Below are 22,120 nucleotides of genomic sequence, written 5' to 3'. Positions count from 1 at the left end.
ACTTAGCGAACTAAAACGTCCTCTCGACAGCGTCCACAGGATGTGCTCGGTGTGGTTGTCATCACGCAACCTGAAACCTTTGTAGACACTGCATCTCAAGATAAAAGCAGACATTTCCTCTGCGGTTTGTAAAACCAGTTTGAGAAATGAGCTGCATTGTTCAGCACATTTCTGTCCCTTCTTCTCTGTTCGGTGTAATGAGTGTATTTGATGATGTGTGGCTGGCGTAATTAAGCCAATACGTTTACAGCAGAGAGACTGCATTCAAACAAGTCATAACTACGAGTAATGAAGGGAGACTGCATTCACGCTGTGGTTAAAAAGAAAATTAGAAGTTTTTATTTATTTTATGCAACAAACATTATCAGCAATTTCTACAGTCTGCTGTGGTCCAAAAGTAAAAGCAACTTAAAAATACCCAAATGAAGTTTCACTGCGCTGGTCATCGCTCAAAGTTAAGTAGCACTGGGAAGTATAGTCAAATGATTCTGTCGTCATTTCTGTACAGTAGCATGGAGCTGCCTGCCCTCATCTGACTCAAGGACACACAACCTGCTAACAGCTGATCATATAGAAATGTATAACATCAAGACAATAAAAGCCCCTTGATTGTTAAAAAAAAAAAGATATTCAGATAATTTACCTTAGTTGCAATGAAATACCACCCTTAGACAGCCCTAATAAAACTCCACCACTGACCCAAATACGCCACAAAGACACATTTTAAACAATTATTGGATCTATGCAAACGATGCAATAAAAATCCTAGACTAAGAGGCATCAAGACCAACAGGGAACATATAAGTAACTTTAAAAAATAAATGTTTTGCATTCAAAGCTTTGCAGGCACGATGTACTTAAAGTATTTAATTTAAATTGCTCCTGTGAGTGTTATTTTATATTGTTGTACTTTATTATCACTGTTTGAAGTTAAAGCCTACTTAACATTGTTAATGCCTGAAGCTAAAGTACATAAAACAAAGTAAATATATTGCTGTTAAATTAAAGTAGAGACATAAAAGCTGCAATAATTGCCTCTGAAATACAGTGACGTATACTTTTAGAATACAGTAACACACAAAATGCTGTTTCTAACACACACGGTGGAGAGATGAACATAAGTGACCACAGTGTGTCGTGTTTAAAGGTGGGGTAGGTAATTTTGGAGAAACCAGCTCGAGTGCGCTAGAATTTGAAAATACACAGCCGGAACAAGTCTGCCACTTCCTTACAGAGCCCCTCCTCCAACACACACGAACGTGCACATGACCAATGAGGGCACGAGATAAGTTTGTGCACAGATGGAAGGCTGATAGGCAGGTAGGCCATCCAGTTATTTTAGCCGGGCCGGCTAAAATGATTGGTCGTGCTTTTTACAGTACTACGGCTTCCACAGATGACATTTCTTTATGGATTTGTTGTCAAAGCACTTAAGATATTCATTGCTATCGGGATGTTAAGAGCATTCCATGGAATATAACAAAAAGTGTATCTCGAGACGGTTTCTCAAACTTACAAACAACAGTGTCTTTCTGTTGTTTCTAAATGTATGTGGATATTTGATACATGTGCAATGGAAAGTTATTGTGCCAGTAAATTGAAAGGAAGATTAAAACATTGCAACAATAACCACATTCAAACAGACATGAGGAAGTGCTGCCTCTCATGAACAGTGTACTCGTTGTGGGGAAGTGAAAGTGGTCTTTAGTCACAGAGAAATAACTTCTCTACTGTAGGTCATTAGCAGCAGCTCCATATCCACGCTCTGTTTCTGTCCCGCAGCAAACACAGAGCTCCTGTAGGACAGACTGACAGACACTCAGCAGGGAGGAGAGTTTAAACATCCAGAGATGGGCTTTGGGGAGGATCTGCGCTGCCCCCAGGCACATGCAGCTGTCATACGGCTGCTGGACTCAGAGCTTCAACTGATGGAGGTCATGAAGAAGTGGATGGGTCAGCGGGCCAAGAGTGAGCGGGAGTTTTCAGTGCAGCTGCACCACATGGCCGCCATGGCAGAGAAACTAGAGAGGCCTCAGCCCGGAGCGGGACAGGACTACATTAGCCAGCTCAACAAGGTGAGGGATCCCTCTGTGGCCTTTCATTCATGCAAAAACAATTATAATACAGAAGGTGTGTGACTCCGTTACTTCATTTAATATTCAAAATTAAGGTCAGGTTAAAAATCCACACACCAATAAGAACAATTTCTTTTGGAAGGCCATTGAAAAAAGGTTTTTCCTCCATCCTTAAAAAGATATGTTATTATATTCAATTACTTGTGCAACAAAAAGTGATGATGGACTGAAACATCTGACTCATACAGTATGATGAACTCATATGAGTCAGATGTTTCAGTTCATCATCATTTGGAAAATCACAATCAGAATTTGTTTCCTTTCAACACAAATGTCTGGATGGACAGAGATGTCTGTTACAAACAGTAACGTTGGTCTTGTTGCTGTAGTTAGAGCTGTAGGTGAAATACTAACGTTTTTGTTCTTGCTGAATTTTTGGAGATTTTTCGACACACTTGACCGACACCTACTTGAATTGTTGCGAAGTATGTCAAAGAAATCATGGCTATAATTGCAACCATGCACAGGAAGTATTATGCCATGAAGGAAACCAAAAGAAAACATGTTTTTTTAAGAACCCAAAATATCCACCGAAGATTACAAAGATTGGAAGAAATAGTTAGAGGAATGGTAAAAAATATATATTTTAAGAACATAATTATCTGAATGGAGCAGAATGAGCATGCAATATATTGTTGGATCAACAAAATTAAAAAAAACGATTATATTTCTGCAGTTTGAAAAACATATTGGTGAAAAACATATTAAAACATTTGGTGGCTCATGTATGACAAGAACCACACATTTGTTTCATCACATTTTATTTAAAGGTCCCATGTCATGGCCATTTCTACTGATCATAAATCCATTGTTGAGGTCTACTAGAATAGATTTATATTGTGCAATTTTCCAAAATCACATTGGTGTCTCATACAGCATCTCTGTATAGTATGTGTATTCACTCTCTGTCCTAAACGGCTCCTGCTCCCCCCTCCCTATGAGCCCAGTGGCCGTCTGCGAGACAGCGAGACACAGCAAAACCCAGCCCGAAACCAGCCCGAGCACACACACACACCCGCAGCCTGGCTGGGAGTTTGTGTGTGTGCTCACACACCGACTCACAGCCTCGCCGCATCCTGCCGTCTCAGGGAGGAGAAATCGGCGGAGCTGCAGCTGAGAAAAGATTGAGTGTGTGTGTGTGTGAGGAAGTCCGCGGATTGTTCCATTTGGACCAATCCACGGACTTAACCTAACGGCTCCGCGGACATAGCGTAACGGCTCCACGGATTGGTCCATTTGGGTATGGGCACATCACTGTACCCAGGAAGAAAAAGATAAATCTCCAACGAGGCGTTCTGGGGCAGCATAGACAGGTATTTTCTGTGTTCGAGTTTTACTCGCTACAGGGTGTACTTTGAGGGTTTGTGACTTTGCAGACCGTTTACATGCACAAAAACCTTCATAACACACAAGGGGACGGGTAATAACCGGAAAAGCATGACATGGGACCTTTAAATGTATGAGTATTTTTAGATGTATTACTCACTAAGAAAGAAATCCAAACAGAGGTTAAAGCATGTTCTGTTGTCCTGTTGTCTGTTTGAATGACCTGTTTTTCTCCCTGACCTTTGCCCCCTGCCCCTCAGTCGTGGGGGGTGCTGGTGTCTCAGACAGACGTCCTCAGTCAGGTGACGAAGAAGCGCTCTGAGGATCTGCTCGACGGTCCCATCAGTAAACTCACGCTGGTCATCAGAGACAAACAGCAGCTCCGTAAAACCTACGCAGAGCAGTGGAACCTACTGAGGCAGGAGCTCGGCAAGGTGTGAGACCCACACACACACACACACACACACACACACACACACACACACACACACACACACACACACACACATACACACACACACACACACACACACACACACACACACTAAAATACACCTAAATACACCTCTACTTGCAAACTCCTGCGATCATGACAAAAGTCAGGGTTACAATCTTAAAACAGACAATCCTTTTACTGTGATGAAACCACTCAACTGCGGAAAATGAGCGGTTTAGCTTTTTTCTGCATCGAACTGTGATGATTCTGACTCGTTTACCCTTATGGTATACAACTTTTACCCATGTTACTTCTAAAAAATTAGCACAGACAAATAACACACATACACATTACATGTCATTTGTTAGACGCTTTTATCCAAAGCGACTTACATACATTCAGTACTGTGGACAATCCCCACAGGAGCAATTTGGGGTGAAGTGTCTTGCCCAGGGACACAACGACATGCTGACTGCAGTGGGACTCAAACTTGCTACCCCCTGATTTGAAGTCCAGCACACTACCCACTGAGCCACAGCCTCCCTCCTACACAAACTGAAAGTGTGCAAATATTCTTTATGGATGATAGTGGTTATTTGAGTGTCTATTTTCCAGAGGGGGAAAAAGTACTCAGATCTTGTACTTGAGTAAAAGTAGTGTGTAGAAATACTCTCTTACAAGTAAAAGTCATGCATTCAAAATGTTACTCAAGTAAAAGTACAAAAGCTTTAGCATAACTAAATACTTAAAGTACCAAAAGCAAAAGTACTCATTATGCAGATTAGCCCATTTCAGAATAATATATGTTATATGTTATATAATATGTTCTGATTATAATTATTGATGCATTGTGTTTATCAAAGCTGGTAAAGGTGCAGCTATTTTTGATGACTTTGTATACTGCAGGGTAGCTTGTGATTTACTCCAGGTGTAACCAAAGTCTTATTTAACTGTTGATTATATTTCACATTATTAATCGAAATCTGTAAAGTAACTAAAGCTATTAAATAAATGTAGAGGAGTAAAAGTAAACGATTGAACTCTAAATTGTAGTAGAAGTACAAAGTAGCATGAAATGGAAATACTTAAGTGGAGTACAAGTATCTAAAAAGTGTACAGTACTTGAGTAAATGTACTCAGTTACTTTACACCACTGCTATTTCAATGTGGTCCATGAACTGATACTACTTAAAGTTATATCTAAACAAAAATGACATTTACTTTGCATTTTAAGTGATATTATATTTAAAATTAACCATTCATTGGTTGTTGTGAAGCAATAATTATTGTTAATTTTTAAAAGGCATTCTGCAACCGCTGTTGAGCAGAAGAGCTTGTGTTTAGGGATTAGCCAACTTCATCATTCTCACTACCGTGTTGTCCTTCTGGGTGCTCTGGTATTTTTGTTTTAAATTAAGGCATACTAAATGAGTGTACAACAGTTAGTGGTAAAGTGTTTTTTGTATGTGGCATGATTCTCATCAGAGAGAAAGCAGAAGTTGTTGCTTTAAAATCTAGTTGTTGATTCTCCTACAGTAAATAATCTTGACTTGCAGATGGCCATTGCGGCAGCAGCATTATAAATAGACAGCAGTCAAATGAACTGAGGTACAATAGACTGGAAACAGTTTGTGCATATGCAGTTTGATGCAATCTCAAACTGTTGGCTGCTTCACATTGTTTTTATTACCCAATTACATCAGGGAAATGATGTGTTCATGTTCAGTGATCTGTACTGGTGGTTCGGCCGTCTTGCAGGCAGTTTGTTCATTTTAATTTTCTTACTTTATTGTTCAGTCTTTGATTATTATTGGAACTTGGATTCATGTGATTCACTGTGTGGTACAATAGTGAACAACAATGTCACAGATGCTATCAGCTGGAGTCTTGAAGTATTGGCACAATAAATGTCAGATCACTTCCTCTTGTCTTTTCTCATGTTTGTGCTCCTCTGCAGTGAAACAACAGGGCCACTGATCGCTTCCTGTGTCAGGCAGAGCTCACACCTAGAGGCAGCTCTTAACCACACATAGCTCCTCTCAGGGCCGGGTTTTGGCATAGGCGGTCGTCTATAGGGCGCCAGATCTGGGGGGCGCTGCGCTGGTACCTCTGGGAGAGGACCAAACCATTTTTGACTGTTTGCGCTCATCCTAATTTTCCGCCTTGATGTAACAACATTCATAATTAAGTAAAGGTAACACCCTTTTCACCCCGGTAACGGTTACACGTTTCATTTGCCCTGTACGATGGGCGCTGTAAGTGATGAAAGTGTGGGATGTTGTTGGCTTATCAGGCGCCCGCAGCTCACAGCCGAAGTGCGAGCGAGAGTCCGAGCGAGGGAGAGAGAGAGGGCGCACCACACCGGTGATTGTTATGAACTTATTGTTAGCATCTGGTGCTAGCTGCGCAAAGATGTTTCTACAAAAAAGGTGGAGGGAGGGTCCTCTCCTGTCAGACCAGGAGTCTCTGTGAGGTAAAGGACTGTTTAGATAGTTAACTTTAGTCTAAGTTATCTCAGTGGCTCTCAAACGTTTTGACCACAAATTATGTAAACACTATTTCCAAGGCACACCTTTTATAATTATTAGGATGAATAAAAACAGGTTTGAAATCATTCCAATGTATACTATAGGACAGTAAACCAAAAATATTGTTTAAAACTGGAGAGATTTAAACAAAATGCATACATAAATGTTAAGGTGAAATAAGATATAAATGAACAACAAAAATAAAATAAGTTACATTTATTTGTTATTGGCTATGGTAGGTTATTGGTTATGTTCACATACTTATTTGATTATTAAAATGTAAACCGATCTTTTTCATATGGGTGTTTAAAGTTAAAATCTTGCCTAGGGCAGCAAATTGGCTAGAACCGGCCCTGGCTCCTCTGAATAACGCCTTACCTTGCACCGAGTGATTTTCTGTGTGTTTGTCTGTGTGCTGCTTCAGGTGACCCAGACAGAGCTGGAGAGGCTGAAAAGCAGCTACAGGCAGGCGGTGAAAGATGCAGCTCAGGCTAAGAGGAAGTACCAGGAGGCCAGTAAAGGTGGGGAATCCTGACATACAGTAACTTAGTTCTTTCAACAGAATCGGTTTCACACTGATGGCTAGGGCTGTGCGATTATGGCAAAAATCATAATCACGATTATTTGGGTCAATAATTGATATCACGATTATTAAATACGATTATTCATTGACTTTGAGAAAATCCATTTATTGAACTTTAAAACAAATACAAATAATAATTTGAACAGTATCTTTTTAACTGTTGAATACCCTGAACGTATAATTCAACTGAAAAACCAATACAAAAATATATTAAATAAATGATATATTTAAATAAATAATATCAAAATAATAAATACCAATAAACAAGATCAACAAATATTTTGGAGCGCACTTCCCCAAGCTACTAAACATATATAAATATGATAAATACAAATAAATGAGACCAAAATTAATTAGATCAAATATGTTGTAGTTCAGTGTCACAACCTAGCAAAGCAAAATAATTGTTTTTTTCGATTATGTTGTTTTCGTAATTGTGGCAGGCCAAAATCGTAATTGCGATTAAAATACGATTAATTGCACAGCCCTACTGATGGCCATGTGTTATTTTAATATATCGTGTATTCCCATTTACAAACATGACATAATGTCTTCTCCCCTTGTGTGCAGATAAAGAGCGAGACAGGGCTAAAGAGCGTTACGTCAGGGCTTCTGTGAAACTCCACGAGCTGCACAATGACTATGTGCTGTCTGTGCGAGCTGCTCAGGTTTACCATCAGCACCACTACAGTCAGATCCAGCCGACCCTGCTCGCTGCGCTGCAGAGTCTGCAGCAGGAGATGGTGCTCATACTGTAAGATCACACAAACCACAGAGTGACCGTGCGTGTGAATGACATTAGTGGTTACTGTGTTGCTGTTGGCAATAAGTTGGCTTATTTCCATCCACAAACACACACATAAAAGCAAAAGGAATGCTGACTTCAAAAGCACTTTTTTAATTAACTACAGTACATGCACATGTTTTCCCATATTAAATTAACAGTTGTATTTCCTCCCCAAGCATTATGTTAATGTTGTTTAGTGTTGCATTTGAGACGGCTTTGACAGATTTTCCTTGTTTGTTCATTCAGAAACCCTGGATATAAATAGAACATTTCAAATCGTTAAAACACTACTTTTATATGAAAATAAAAATGGAAATCTGAGTTTTTATTCATGCATTAAATGTTTGACAGGCAGCTGTCAGACCGCAGATGTCTCCGCTTGTTTGATCACAGAGTCTGCAAAACAGACACCGCTTAAAAGGACTCAAATATGACAAGTATTCAAACATCTAAATACTTACTGTGATGGACTGCTTATCTCAGACAAGTCTCTGAAAGCAGATTATCTTGGCACTGATGTGAATCAGCCCGCAAATAAACAACCTGGAAAAGTTTGATATTGTACATCTGTGAAATGCAGAAATGTAATATAGTGTTTCAATCAATGTGTCTAAAACCTGTCCTCAAAACCACTGAATTTGAATGATTCTGTTTTCATGTGGCCTCCCTGACCCCTGAACCAGAAAGGAGATCCTGCAGGAATATTTCGACATCTCCTCTCTCCTCCATCATGAAGTGGTGCAGATCCACCAGGAGATGTCTTCTGCTCTTACAGCCATCGATCCTCACAGAGAATACGAGAGCTTCATCCAACAGAACAGGTAGACTGAGGCCAAATTTCCCCTCAGATGGCAACACTGCAGTCGTGAAAGCCAGCCATGCAGAGTGATGATTCTGTGTGTTTGTGTTTGTATAGATCTGTAGGGGAGACTCCTGCGTGTGCAGAGTTTGACTGTAGTCTCCTGGAGGACACTGAGCAGCTACAATCCAGAGAGATTGAACTAAACGACCTCACGCTTGAGACAGTTCAGCACAAGTGAGAACAAACGACGCAATTTCATCCAGATGACTGAACTCTAATTTCCTTTTTAACTGTCTCAACCACTTCCTCCTCCTCCCCCTTCATGTTCATTTTTACCTCCAATTTCCTCTGACGGTTTTGCATTAATTTCTTCCTCCCTTCACAATTTATTCTCCATCTCGTAGACTGACTGCGGTAGAAGAGGAGCTGCTGAACTTGGCTCGGACTCTGGGCTCGCAGCAGACCTCGGTGGATCAGCTAGAGCTGGAGCTGGACGCAGAGCGGGAAGGTGTGAAAAAGGGCCAGAGGTGAGCGGACCACAGACCCAAGCAGAACCACAAGAATGCCCGAATGTTGCTATGATTTTGTAATCAGAGGTCACAGAGGAGGTTTCAGACTATAAACACAAAACTGTTGTTATAACCGTGAAGATAAATAACTGAGGTTTGCTTCTCTGCGGGCACCCCCCCCCCCCCCATGGAGAGAGTTCAGAGCTAATAACCAGTGTGGTCTCAGGGGGCTGAAAGTGCCTTATGAATTATTACACAGTGATATGGTTGGAGTTATGGAGCTCAATTTGTCTTGGTTGATGAAGCTGTCTGGAGGTGTTGGAGGTTTACAGTCCTGTGGGAGTGATGGAGTCATTACCAAGCTCCTGGAGGTCGGCTGGATACAATGTGTTTGTTTGCAAAAACTCGAGAAAAGCTGGGAGCACATATGGTGGTGGTGGTGTTAGTGAGGGAGGTGAAGGTTATGCTGCTCTTTGATTTTTATTTTGAAAAAACTTTTTGTAAATGTACAGAGACATGCTATATGATGTTAACGAGGGACGTCTTGTAGCTGAGAACCCGTGAACTTAGGGAAGGTCGACAGTCTGAAAAGTGAAGCAAAATAAAAAAAGTGCCTTTTACGTGCATGTTCTTTAATCACCAGCAAGGGTTTGCAAAAAAGTCCTACTTTATAGATGTCTATAAGGAAATTATCTTATTTCTCACCTCATCCTCCTGACAAGCTTGTCGTCTCAGTCGCTATAGTTTGATGTCTTCTTTAAAACAGCATCATGTCCATTTCCTAAATTATGGTCCCATTTAAAATAAAATAAAGAAGTAAAAGCATGGGAATGGCATAGTGTCGCAATTTCATTACAGTTTTTCACATCCAGTCTTGCAGAATAAATAAATAAGAATGTAATTCAAATGTTTTGGTAAAAACTATTTAACAAGCTGAAATCTATAGCCAAACAACTGGGGTTGGAATAATTGCTTACTCTGAGATCATACAAGCAATATGTTAGAAAAATATCAGAAAACAGTGAAAGCTTTATTAATAATTACTTTTAATGTGAGTTTAGTATAAATATAAAGAAAAAACATGAAATCTTCACATATGAAAAGCTTTTGCAGTTGTGTATGAAAAAAGGCAACAATCCAAATAGTTGCAGATCATTTCCTGTCGATTAATAGATAGTGTTATCTCTACCCTCGACTGACTTACTGAACACCTTAGTATTTCTGCAGCACAGTACTAGATGGTGTGGCAGATAAGTATAGTGTGTGCTGTGCTTTTTTGTAATGGAACAATGGAGGCCACATTGTGTATGCATAATGCACAGAAAACGTTTGGGTGGGCACTGGGGGTCCAACAGCAAATGATCCCCCTGATGTCTTCTAATAGGTTAATCCAGCCGTGAACTGGCCATTCCTGTTTGGTTAAAGCTTTATATTTGTTACTGCAGCTATCAGGTTTATTCTCCCCTCTCGTTTCCTCTCACTAACAGGACTCCTGGGTCATTGTAAGGTTTACTGGTCTTGCATGCTGAAAATCCGGACAAATGCTGACTAAGCCATCGCCAGGGAAGCCTTCTTATTGACTGCCTTAGTCAATATGAAGCATCTGCTAACCTATTTGCATGGACTGCTTATTGATGTTGTGTTGCGTTACTCGTGTTGTTTTATTGACTAGTGCAACCCTTTGTGTTGCTCCCACTGAAAATGTCCCACACATATAATTCACCTGCCCTGACGTAATGCTGCTCTCTGCCTCATCCAGGGTCTACCAGTTCAGCAAGAGGCATGCGATGGAGGAGTGCCGGCAGCATGTCGCTCTGAATCAGGGCTTTAAAGCCAAACTGGAGGTTCAGAGGCTTCTTTTGAAGGAGAAACTGGAAAAGCTGGGCTCCAAAGATCCTCCCTCTGCTCTGAAGCTCGACCAAGACAACAGCTCACTTTCTTCAAACTCAAGCAGCGTATGTTCTCTCTGCCAGAGGCTTAGCAACTTTTGTCTTTTTTTAGCTCCTAATCTAATTAGAGGATTACTTTGTTGATCATCTTTCACTCTGGCGCCACCAGCAGGTGGATTAGTGATTTTAGTGACATGTTTCGACAACTTTTGGATGGATTACCAAGAAAAATAGTACAGAGGTTCATATTCCCCAAAACATCCTTTCTCTTTAAACATCAGGTCGATCGTCCAACATTTTGTTGACCAAAACAACACAAATGACAACCCCATCAACCTAGGCTGTACTTAGCTGTATAGCTGAACAAACTAATAAGCCAATGTTAGCATAGGTATTAGCCAGGGCTGCAGGTGAGATTTTTGAAATGGGGGGGACGAAACTGAGAGAAATTATTTTCACGATATTTACTTACTATTTGTTTTACTATGTGTTTTACAATCATAATTAATATTAACCGTTATTAATATTCAAGATAAAATATAATACAATGTAAGTATGTATATGGATTAACAAATGAATTGGTATTTACCTTTAAGTGCAAGAAGGATAATACATAAGGCGTTTGAGGAAATAACAATTTAGAGGAATAACAATTAACAATAAGTAAAAGTAATATTACACATATGCATATTACAACGATCATGTGAACAAATGTATATATTGAAAAAAATTATAACAAAAAAATCAAAATATATATATTTTTAATATAAATATATATATCCCTATGAAATTGGGGGGGACGTATCCCCCCCCCCCGTTCCCCCCACTATATGCGCCCCTGCTGTTAGCTAATATGATAGAGATGCGCACCAGCATGTTACTCTTGTGGAATATGACGTAATTGTCACATGTCACAATCACGTGACCGGAGGGTAATCAGTAGGGATGCTCCGATCGCCAATTGGGCCGATCGCCGACCGCCGGAATCAGTTACTATCGGCCGATACCGATCGCCGATCAGATCGAGTGGGCGGGGCCTATGGGGATCTTCCATTTAAAGGGTTATGTTCACATACTTATTTGATTATTAAAATGTAAACCGATCTTTTTCATATGGGTGTTTAAAGTTAAAGGGCCCATGTCATGCCCATTTCTACTGATCATATTTCCATTGTTGAGGTATACTAAAATAGATTTAAATTGTGCAATTTTCCAAACTCACATTGGTTTCTCATACAGCATCTCTGTAAAGTATGTGTATTCACCGGTATTCACTCTCTGTCCTAAATGGCTTGTTGGAGCTCCTGCCCCCCCCCCCCCTCCGCTCCCTGTGAGCCCAGTGTGCTCTGATTGGTCGGGAAGTTGCGAGGCTCGTTGCTGCGATCTGCTGCGAGGAGCGGACAGGCTTCCTGGTCGGTGATACAGCGAGAACAAGTGAAACTCATCCTGAGCACACACAACACAAACACTCACAGCCGAAGTAAAAACAATAAGTGTGGCTTGATATTGAGTAAGAAAAAGGTTTATAACGCTGTGAGAATGGGTCTGCGGAGAGCATTTCTCCGCGATCCCAACTTAGCAGCCCGAAAAACGTTTACCCAAACAGTCGTGGTAGATACCTTGTTTGTTTTAAACTTCATAAATACACAAACAACAATGAATACTTACAGGTTGTGTACCCGAATCTCCCGCTGGTCCAAACAAAGTAGGTGCCCTACGCTGTACATATCCGGCATGAATCGCTGAAAGGTTTGGGAAGCTTTGTTTCATGAAATGCTGGCAGAGGGTGTGGCCTCTGGGTATTCACAGGTCAGAGTACCCGGGAAGTAAACAATGGAAAATGAGAAATCTCCAACGAGGCGTTATGGGGAGGTCTTTTCTGTGTTAGAGTTTTACTCGCTACAGGGTGTACTTTGAGGGTTTTTGACTCTGCAGACCGTTTACATGCATAAAAACCTTCATAACACACAAGGGGACGGGTAATAACCGGAAAAGCATGACATGGGCCCTTTAAAGTGATGTTTAAAACTCAGTTAATGGGGCTCATTCACTGGCGCTTCCACAAACAACAACCAACATAATTATTACATTCAAATGAAGTACATTATTCAAGTTTACATTAACTTTGGATAATAACACGGGAGAAATGAGCGGATGCTCTCTCTTTTCCTCTCTCCCCCTCTCTCTCTCTCCTGACAGCCTGTCAGTATCATTTCATGCAGCTCACTGATCCAGTAATGAGTGACCCGACAGTGAAGAATACATATATTTATAACTAGTTTAGCTTGTTCCAGAGGTAGATAAAATAGCTAAGTGTGTTAGGTCTAACTCTTGTGTGTTTTGCTCCGCTCTCCGGTCCGTCACAGCGGGTGGAGCTGCAGGATTTCTGCTTCACACACACGTTGCATACCGCTATTTTATTGTCATTTTCGGACACTTTAAAATACTGCCAGACTGGTGAAGCCATTTTGGCGAGCTTGTTTTGCCGCGCACAGAGAAAAGTGTCATGAGTTTTACGTCATGCGATCGCCTCTCGTGATCGGCATTTTTAGAGAGCACCGATCGGCAGAGAGTGAGTATCGGCCGATATCGATCGGCGGCCGATCGATATCGGAGCATCCCTAGTAATCAGAAAGTGATAAGAGCTTTTATCACACCCTAAGCATGCTGACATTAGCATTTAGCTCAACGCCAAACAAAGCTTCACCGAAATACTAGTGTTGGAGTAGAGTTTTAGTCTCGTTTAATTTGATCAAGTCACCAAATGTGTTGCTGAAAAATGTCTCATGTTCCAATCGGCCCTGTGCACTCCAGATCAATGAATAATAACCAAGCCCATCATTTTAAACCAATGCTATTTACCCCCATTTTGAGTACTTTTGATCTAAATTTGTTTCTGTTATATTTATATTTGTAACCATTTATTCACCAACAAGATGTGCTCTGGGTCTTTTCTTTCCTTTTTCAGTTCCGCAGCCCACCTCCTTCCAAACTCCTCATGGATGGGATCAAAAACAATCTAAGTGGCCTGTTTAAACCCAAGTGGGAGGTAGGTTAAACATTGAATTCAATCAAAGCACAACAATTACACTCACAACAATGATAGATGGAGTACAAGTGGTTATATTTGACTGTTGGCTCACATTATATAAAAAGAACAATATATTTTCTCAGTTTTTTGTTGAAATACATGAAAAAGCTTGTTGAAGGCACTTCCCTTCCTCATCCTCCACCTTTGCTGCCTTCAACTTGCTGTCTCTGTTTGTATACACTCAACGCTCAACTACACAACAATTCATCATGTTTTGGAGAAAGTGTATCCGCTGCACTGCTGAGCTCTCTGAGGCACATGTTCTTTCTTAGAGGCATCGTCTTCCTGAAAGCCTTATTGGACTTATTGAGGTCAGCTTTATCGGTCATAGTCACTTCCGATATTCTTCATGACCTAAAACTGAGTTTACTTCTCAGGCAGCAAGTTTACATCGTTTCTCTTCGCTGACAGTTAGAGCTATGAGCCAGCTGCACACAAACTCTCAACAGGAAAAGGCCTTGTACAGTCAGTCATTCGGCTCTTAATCTGTCAGAAAGATACAAATCACTGTGTGCATAGTGCATGCTGTAAAAGATCATCTTGAGCAAATATAAAAATCTGTGTGTCTATAATCAGAGGACTTCCAGCCTAAATTATTGGCTGTTTAAGTTTAAGTTTGAACTACTTTTCCAACTCCTAACTCTACGGTTCCCTGGAGGTGGTGGTGCCGTTAGACTTTAAAGTATTACAGACTCTTTGAAGTATCTCCATATATTCTATGCAGAATCACCCTCAAATCCACCTTCAATCACTTCATATTGTTTTATTATTCATGTCAGCATTAAAGATTCTTCTTGTCTGTCTTCCTGCCCCCAGGTGCCTCCAGCCGCCCTCCCGCTGCAGGAGGTGGATCGCCCTCTGGAGCAGCAGGACTGGTACCATGGAGCGATCCCCCGACTCGAGGTCCAGCAGCTGCTGAAGAGTGACGGAGACTTCCTGGTGAGGAAGAGTCAAGAGAAACAGGAAAATGTGCTCTCTGTGCAATGGGAAGGGTCCTGCAAGCATTTCCTCATCCAGAACGCGGATGTAAGTGAAGAGTTCTACAAAGACACTTTACATTAAATGTGTGCCTACATAGTATTTTCTCGAATATTTCTGTTGTAGTAAGAGTATGTTCTAAGAGAAGTTCATGAAAGGTCACTGTTGTTTTTTATGCAAATTAAACAGAAGTCTGGATGCTAAGAATGAAAAAATAAAAATGTATACAAGTTATTTAAATGATCTAAACCAGGGGTGTCAAACTCGCGGCCCGCGGGCCAAATCCGGCCTGCGACCTCATTTTATTTGGCCCGCAAGAACTTGCAAAGAATATAATATACACTACAATTGGTGTAGTTGTTGAATATTTGCTTTCAATTATGTGCCCTAGACTTCTGCTTTCAGACGTAGTTATTTATGGAGTTATTACCAGAACTGATAATAATCCAATGCAGAGCCAATAATGTAATATAATACATTATTTTATATTTATTATATATTTATATTTATATAGTCTTGAAGTTACAACCGACCCTTTGAGTGCAACCATAATGCTAATGTGGCCCGCCATGAAATTGAGTTTGACACCCCTGATCTAAACAATTGAAAAGCCTATTTTTGTAAAGTTATTCCTTCTTCCTGTGTGTTTGCACATCGGTTGACTGGAAATGCTTCTCTATCTGTGTCAGTAGAATATGTACCGTCTGGATGGAGAGAGCTTCCCCAGCGTCCCACTGCTGATCCATCATCTGCTCTCCTCACGACAACAAGTCACCAAGAGGTCTGATATTGTGCTGAAGAAACCTGTGCTCAAGGTAAACACACACACACACACACACACACACACACACACACACACACACACACACACACACACACACACACACACACACACACACACACACACACACACACGCACACACACACACACACACACACACACACACACACACACACACACATATTTAACATACTGACTGCTTCAATGGTCATCACAGATGAGCACACTTTCAAACCTAATCTCTAATAATGTTTCCTTCAAATTGTCTTCCATGTTCTGTCTTGCTAGTGCCATAGCTCTATGATGCATCTTTTATTGTTCATTTTAAACCCTTTAGGACAAGTGGGTCCTGGAACATGATGATATTATCTTGGGTCCCCTCATCGGACGGGTAGGTAAAAATCACATTCTGTACATTGATGTCCATATGGACTTTGAAATAGTAACTTGTGGTTAGGGATGTCCCGATCACCTTTTTTTGCTCCCGATCCGATTCCGATCATTTCATTTTGAAAATCTGCCGATACCGGTTTTTCCCCGATCCGATCTTTATGCAATGCATTAAGAGAAAAAAAAGGTAACATATAACGGCTGGTCATCCAACGCGATGAATTCAGCTATCTTGGCTGTTATTTTTTTGGCCTTTTCACTGTTCTGGGGCAGTTTCTCTTTCCTTTTAAAAGTCTCTGAAAGTGTCGGTTGTTTCAGTGCCGTTACCTGAGTGGCCGCTGTGTACTCGTCGTATTGTTGTTGGTGTTTGTTTCTCAGGTGGCGTATTAGATTGGTCGTGTTGAACGTAGCTCTGTTCTTTCCACCACGCGGAACCTCCGCCTTGCAAACATTGCATCTACTTCCAAACTCCTGACATTTTCTCTGTCCCGACTCCCGAGTCACCAGCTGAACGTAGCCTCTCGTTAGCTTACTGCTACTATTAGACACTGCGCCCTGCCCACTCTGTTGCCAGATTTGAGAGAAATAAGCAACCAGGTCTATGAAAACAAGCCCAAAAGAAGCAACACATACATGATGTTGTGTAATTTTAAACCAAAACTAAGGCCTCAGGATGACTTTAAGACGTGAACATAGTCATTTTTGTTTTGTAACATTAAATAAAATAATAAAAATATTTTATAAAAAAAAAAAAAAAATCCCGATCCCCGATTTTTTTCTCCCGATTCCGATCTCTTGAAAATCACGTGATCGGCTCCGATCCCCGATCACGTGATCGGATCGGGACATCTCTACTTGTGGTTGTGGTTTCTCCTATGAAGATGTCTTTGTGAAAGTAAAGCTACAATAATATCAGTATGAATTTGTCAATTAAACTCCACTGTCTTTTTAGTACAAACAGCACATTTTTTGTAACATCACTGTTGAGAAACACTGTCTTCGCCAATACAAAAGAGGGATTTTTGTAACTATGGAAGATATCCACTTGCTCCATGTAAATCAGACTGCTGTGTATGATTTCATATAAGCTGCTGCTGAACTTTGGCAGTCTTTTTTTCATAGAAATAGGACTGTAATTTTAGTACCTCATCACTCACAGTGAAATAGCGTTAAGAGCTCTCTTCACAGCCAGTATGGGCAGGAGGAACAGTTACAGCACCCAATAACCATTTATTTTAACCAATCTTTCAAATGAACCTACCAATTTTACATAGTTTCCATAGATTGAACACTTAAAAGTAGTTAAAGTAGAAGAATTGAATTGCACATTCGTCTCTCATTTCCTCTCAAATTGTCAGCAAATTGTCTACATATGGTAACAGTTCATCAAAGAGAATTGTTCAGATGGAAAAGAGAATTATAAAAGCGGTGACAAATCATGCTGATGTTCATGCCACACAGGGTAACTTTGGAGAAGTGTACAGTGGCCTTTTACGCTCCAATAATACTCCTGTAGCCGTGAAATCCTGCAAAGAGAACCTGGCCCCGGAGCACAAGAGTAAGTTCCTGATGGAAGCCAGGTCAGTACACACACACACACACACACACACACACACACACACACACACACACACACACACACACACACACACACACACACACACACACACACACACACACACACACACACACACACACACACACACACACACACACACACACACACACACACACACACACACACACACACACACACACACACACACACACACACACACACAAACAACCTCTCCTGTGCTCTCTAGGATCCTGAAGCAGTATGACCATCCTAACATTGTGAAGCTGATAGGAGTTTGCACTCAGCAGCAGCCCATCTACATCATCATGGAGCTCGTTCAAGGTAAATATAATCCTGTATTTCAGTTTATATAACCAACAATTTAAAGCTGTGCCCCTCCATCATGACATATGTATGTGTTTGTGTGTACACATTTCATTAGGTGGTGACTTTCTTTCCCTCTTACGGCATGGGAGTCACAGTCTGAAGCCGAAGATTTTGGTCAAAATGACAGAAAATGTTGCATCTGGTATGGAGTTCCTGGAGAGCAAGAAGTGTATTCACAGGTTGGTTACAAACACGTTTTTTATAAGGATCTATTCACTTCATCTCAAACAGGATTTTGAGATAAAAATGGTGCACATTTTGACTGCGCTAGGAATACTTGTGTGAAATGTCTGCCCATAAGCAACCAAGCTAAGAAAACGAATTTGCTTACTGACCTTTAGAAAGCTTGTTAGAGTCTAGTAAACTTTATCATGCCCAACAAAAGTCAGCCTTTAGCTTAGTGTCCGTTACTTCATGCTACCATACTATAGTAAATGTATAGTCTAACGCTTTACTGCTGGCAATTGCACTTACACTTAAAAAATCATAAATGTTCTGTTCATTTGTAAAGACTATTTGCTGAACGAAACCTGTGAATAACTATCATACATGTGTGTTTGCCCAAGAGCCTATTTTCTGCAATAATCAAAAATCTTTCCTACAAAAATAAATCCTTTCCTACAAAAATAAATCGTCCCTACACCACTATATTTACAGATTTACAAAATGTAATACTAAACAAGGATATACATAACTAAATAAATAAACAAACTAACACCACTAATTATGCTTTTATCGGAGGACAGTAAACTTCATCTCTTAGTTGTACAGTATGGTGGATCTAAAGACACCACACAAGCAGTGAGTCAGACAAGTAATGGTTCCAATGAAAAGATATTACATATTGAAACATGTTCATTTTACACAGGAACAAGTGTGGAACAAGCTGCAGGCAGATCTGAAAGCCTTTACAGTTCATAATACAGAACATAAGTCACTTCCCTCACATTAACATAATCCAACTGTTAACCAAACTGCACTTTCCCCGCAGCACTTCCACATATGTTGATGTAGCCGTCAAACTGTTATTGAAGCTGTTTTGTCTTCGAAGAAGCTGGAACCACGCTCTGCTGGCTGACCTACCATGTTTTTTCGTTTATATTAAAAGATATAGCACTGCCATTTATTCAGCAGCCCATTACGTTCATTTGGCAACCTACAATAAGTGCATTGAAGCCAAACTAAAAAAAAAGAGATAAGTGTCCTCAAGAACTGGAACTGCCCCCAAAAAACATTTAAAAGCTTATTCAGAAAACTACAGTGCTGTATTTCTAAAGGGTTTTGAAAATAATAATAAAACAGATACAAATAAGCACCAAAGTGTAGTATAAAATCCACAGAAAAGAGCCTTGACTATATTTTCATAAAGTTGACCTTAAAGTGATTTTACAAAAAATAATTAAAAACATTTTGAGCAAATGAAATGTGCCAAATAAAAGGAAGCACTTTAAAATACAATAAAACTTCTGTCTTAAACTCTATACTGTTGGTAGTTTAAAAGGAGAGACAGTGAACTTATTAAACCGTTCAGAGTCTCTTATCTATTAACGTACACTAATGCAATTTTATACCAGCTGTAAAAGAGACAGGGAGGAAGCGCATTCTGTGATTGGTTCTGTTTGAACATTTTGTACAAGCTAAGAGGAAAATCAGGCTCACACAACCTCTAAAGACTATCTCACAATGAGGGTGAAACTCATTTAAGGATCACACATTAAACATAATCCTTTAACATAAAAAATAAATTCTTATCAAAAGAGAAATACGTGAAATGTTGCAACCAGGGTGTTTTAGTGGATCAGTTCAGTTGTGTATGAGTTATTTATTTTGGTGAGGTATAAATCCCGGCTGTCAGTGCTCTGCAGAAAACATGAGGTTGTGACACCAGGCTCATTACAGGAGCACTGTGAGATTTGCCCGGCAGGGACAGATCAGAGCTGCTGCTGCTCAGCCTGTAACGCTGCATGTCAATCTGCCTCACATGCTACACTGGAGACATGTTCTCTCATTTCTTATAGTCCCCTCAGTTCTCTCGCCATGTCTTTTTTCAGACAGAGCATGATGCTTTTGTGTCTCTTTTTATTCAATGTTTTATCAGCCCATATATTCATCACTGACATACTTTTCCCACTGTCTTCTTTTAAGGGACCTGGCTGCAAGAAACTGTCTGGTTGCAGAGCACAACGTGGTGAAGATCAGCGACTTTGGGATGTCCCGTCAGCAAGACGACGGTGTCTATTCTGCAGAGGGCGGCCTCAGACAGATCCCTGTCAAATGGACGGCTCCTGAGGCCCTGAACTACGGTACAACACAACTGTTTCTGCCCTGCAATCACAACCAGCACACTACTCCTGGTTCTGTCTGCCAGCTGTCAATTGAAAACTAACAGATATGTGCCTGAGCCTTTGCTGATGCTGCCCCCTGCTGGTGTGTTCAGGTCGTTATACCACAGAGAGTGATGTGTGGAGCTTTGGGGTCTTACTGTGGGAGGTCTTCTCCCTGGGAATGACGCCCTACACGAGCATGAGCAACCAACAAACACGAGACGAGGTGGAGAAAGGTGAAGACTCGTCATGCAAAAAATCCACTGTAAAAGTTTTTGTTTTCAGATTCCTGCTTTTTGTGATGCATTTTCTCAATTCCACATGTTTTGACTGTCAGGATGTGTTTCAGGATACCGGATGCCTGCTCCACACAACTGCCCCGTGGAAATCTCAAGGATTATGATCAGCTGCTGGCAGTACGATCCCGGAAATAGATCTTCTTTCAAGAAACTTCGGGCTGAGCTCGGTGCCATATATAACAAAATTATGTAATACAAGCCTGTTAATTGGACATATTCTGTAGACTACTTTATTATTCTTTTGTCTGTTTGATTTGTTCTGTTATTGTGCATCTTATTTTCCTACCCACATTTTTTTTCCAGTCTCAATTTCATAGATAATGCAAGGTAACAAAATAAACAAAACTATTAATAAACTTTTGTTCAAGAAATAAACTTCTAAATTAAGTTTTGAGGACTTGTTAATCACCTGTGAACCAGATGATGGCAGCACTCTTGCTTCTTCCCTTCCTGCCTGTGGGTCTGTGTTTCATTCTTTCTTCTAAGAACAATAGGTTGTCTTCAACCCATCTGCAAAAATATGTGCTGCTATAAACACAACATACTTTGGTATGTTATTACCTTTACCGTCGAAACCAAACACCCGTGTGATCTATCTGAAAGGCTCCATAAAGATGTGTCAAACATCCTTCTGAGACGCTGCCACTCAGATAAGGTTTTTGCCTTTTGTGCTGTTTATGTCAATTTGTGTTGCCTTTAAGGTTTTCATGATCCGACTGCAGATCTCCCTTTCTAGGATCATGTTTTGTCAGGCAGTGGGAACCATCACTACACAAAAATATGCTGTACTTTTGACTACTTTTGCAAAGGATGTTTCTTTGTATGTGTTTGTGTTTTCTTTGTAAATGTACTTTCAACCGAAAATCTGACCGAACAGCAAAAGTGTGTATCTTACAAAGTCTGACAATTCCAATGAGCCAACTAACAAGCTAGCAAGCAAGCACCAGCAAAATACTGTTAAACAACAGCAACCAAAAGAAAGAGAAAAAAATCCAGACGTTACAAAACGACACAAGAAAAACAATGACGAATGTGCTCCAGGCACTGTGGCAGGATAATATCTACTTCATGATGTCCCCCCTGGTAACCTTACAAAGCAGGTCTGGTATTTCTTATTTTCCCATCGTTATTTTTTTAACCCCTGACCTCTGATAGAGAAAGTGTCACAATAAGATTTACCAAAGGAAGAATTTTTTACTGACAGAAAATGTATGACTCGCTCATGACAAACTAATTTGACTCAAATTCTTGGAAAGGCAACCTGTTCTCAGCCTTCCAGTGCGAGGAATATTACCAATTCTAAAAATGTTGACTTTA

At 40.4% G+C, this 22,120-nt stretch overlaps 1 protein-coding gene across 4 annotated transcripts; it reads left to right on the top strand.

Annotated features, from left to right (window-relative positions):
* The first annotated feature begins 1,645 nt into the window (after positions 1-1,645).
* Positions 1,646-21,457, top strand: fes (FES proto-oncogene, tyrosine kinase). Of its 4 annotated transcripts, XM_034117029.1 has the most exons (18): positions 1,661-2,075; positions 3,722-3,895; positions 6,850-6,946; positions 7,579-7,762; positions 8,479-8,616; positions 8,712-8,831; positions 9,002-9,124; positions 10,866-11,061; positions 13,964-14,044; positions 14,903-15,112; positions 15,757-15,879; positions 16,183-16,236; positions 17,697-17,815; positions 18,041-18,135; positions 18,236-18,359; positions 20,326-20,483; positions 20,618-20,740; positions 20,854-21,457. In XM_034117029.1, exons 1-18 carry the CDS (start codon positions 1,851-1,853, stop codon positions 20,994-20,996), a joined length of 2,487 nt encoding a protein of 828 aa, XP_033972920.1. In that variant the 5' UTR covers positions 1,661-1,850; the 3' UTR covers positions 20,997-21,457. The 4 variants fall into 4 exon arrangements, with proteins under 4 accessions (XP_033972923.1, XP_033972922.1, XP_033972921.1 ...); XM_034117030.1 differs by lacking the exons at positions 18,236-18,359; positions 20,326-20,483; positions 20,618-20,740; positions 20,854-21,457 and having other exon boundaries at positions 1,648-2,075; positions 17,697-17,793; positions 18,041-18,129; XM_034117031.1 differs by lacking the exons at positions 18,041-18,135; positions 18,236-18,359; positions 20,326-20,483; positions 20,618-20,740; positions 20,854-21,457 and having other exon boundaries at positions 1,647-2,075; positions 16,183-16,240; positions 17,697-17,783.
* The last annotated feature ends 663 nt before the right edge of the window (positions 21,458-22,120 follow it).

The sequence above is a fragment of the Trematomus bernacchii genome, unplaced genomic scaffold, assembly GCF_902827165.1.
Source record: "Trematomus bernacchii unplaced genomic scaffold, fTreBer1.1, whole genome shotgun sequence".
In the NCBI taxonomy this organism is placed as follows: Eukaryota; Metazoa; Chordata; class Actinopteri; order Perciformes; family Nototheniidae; genus Trematomus; species Trematomus bernacchii.
Note: the sequence above shows the minus strand (reverse complement) of the source record. Positions and strands in the feature narration are given on the sequence as shown.

Bases quoted from the DNA above. Each gene is read 5' to 3' on its own strand.
- fes (XM_034117029.1), top strand. From the start codon at position 1,851: ATGGGCTTTGGGGAGGATCTGCGCTGCCCCCAGGCACATGCAGCTGTC. The intron at 7,763-8,478 runs GTAAGATCACAC...CCCCTGAACCAG, and splicing joins CAGGAGATGGTGCTCATACT to AAAGGAGATCCTGCAGGAAT. The intron at 17,816-18,040 runs GTCAGTACACAC...TGTGCTCTCTAG, and splicing joins AAGTTCCTGATGGAAGCCAG to GATCCTGAAGCAGTATGACC.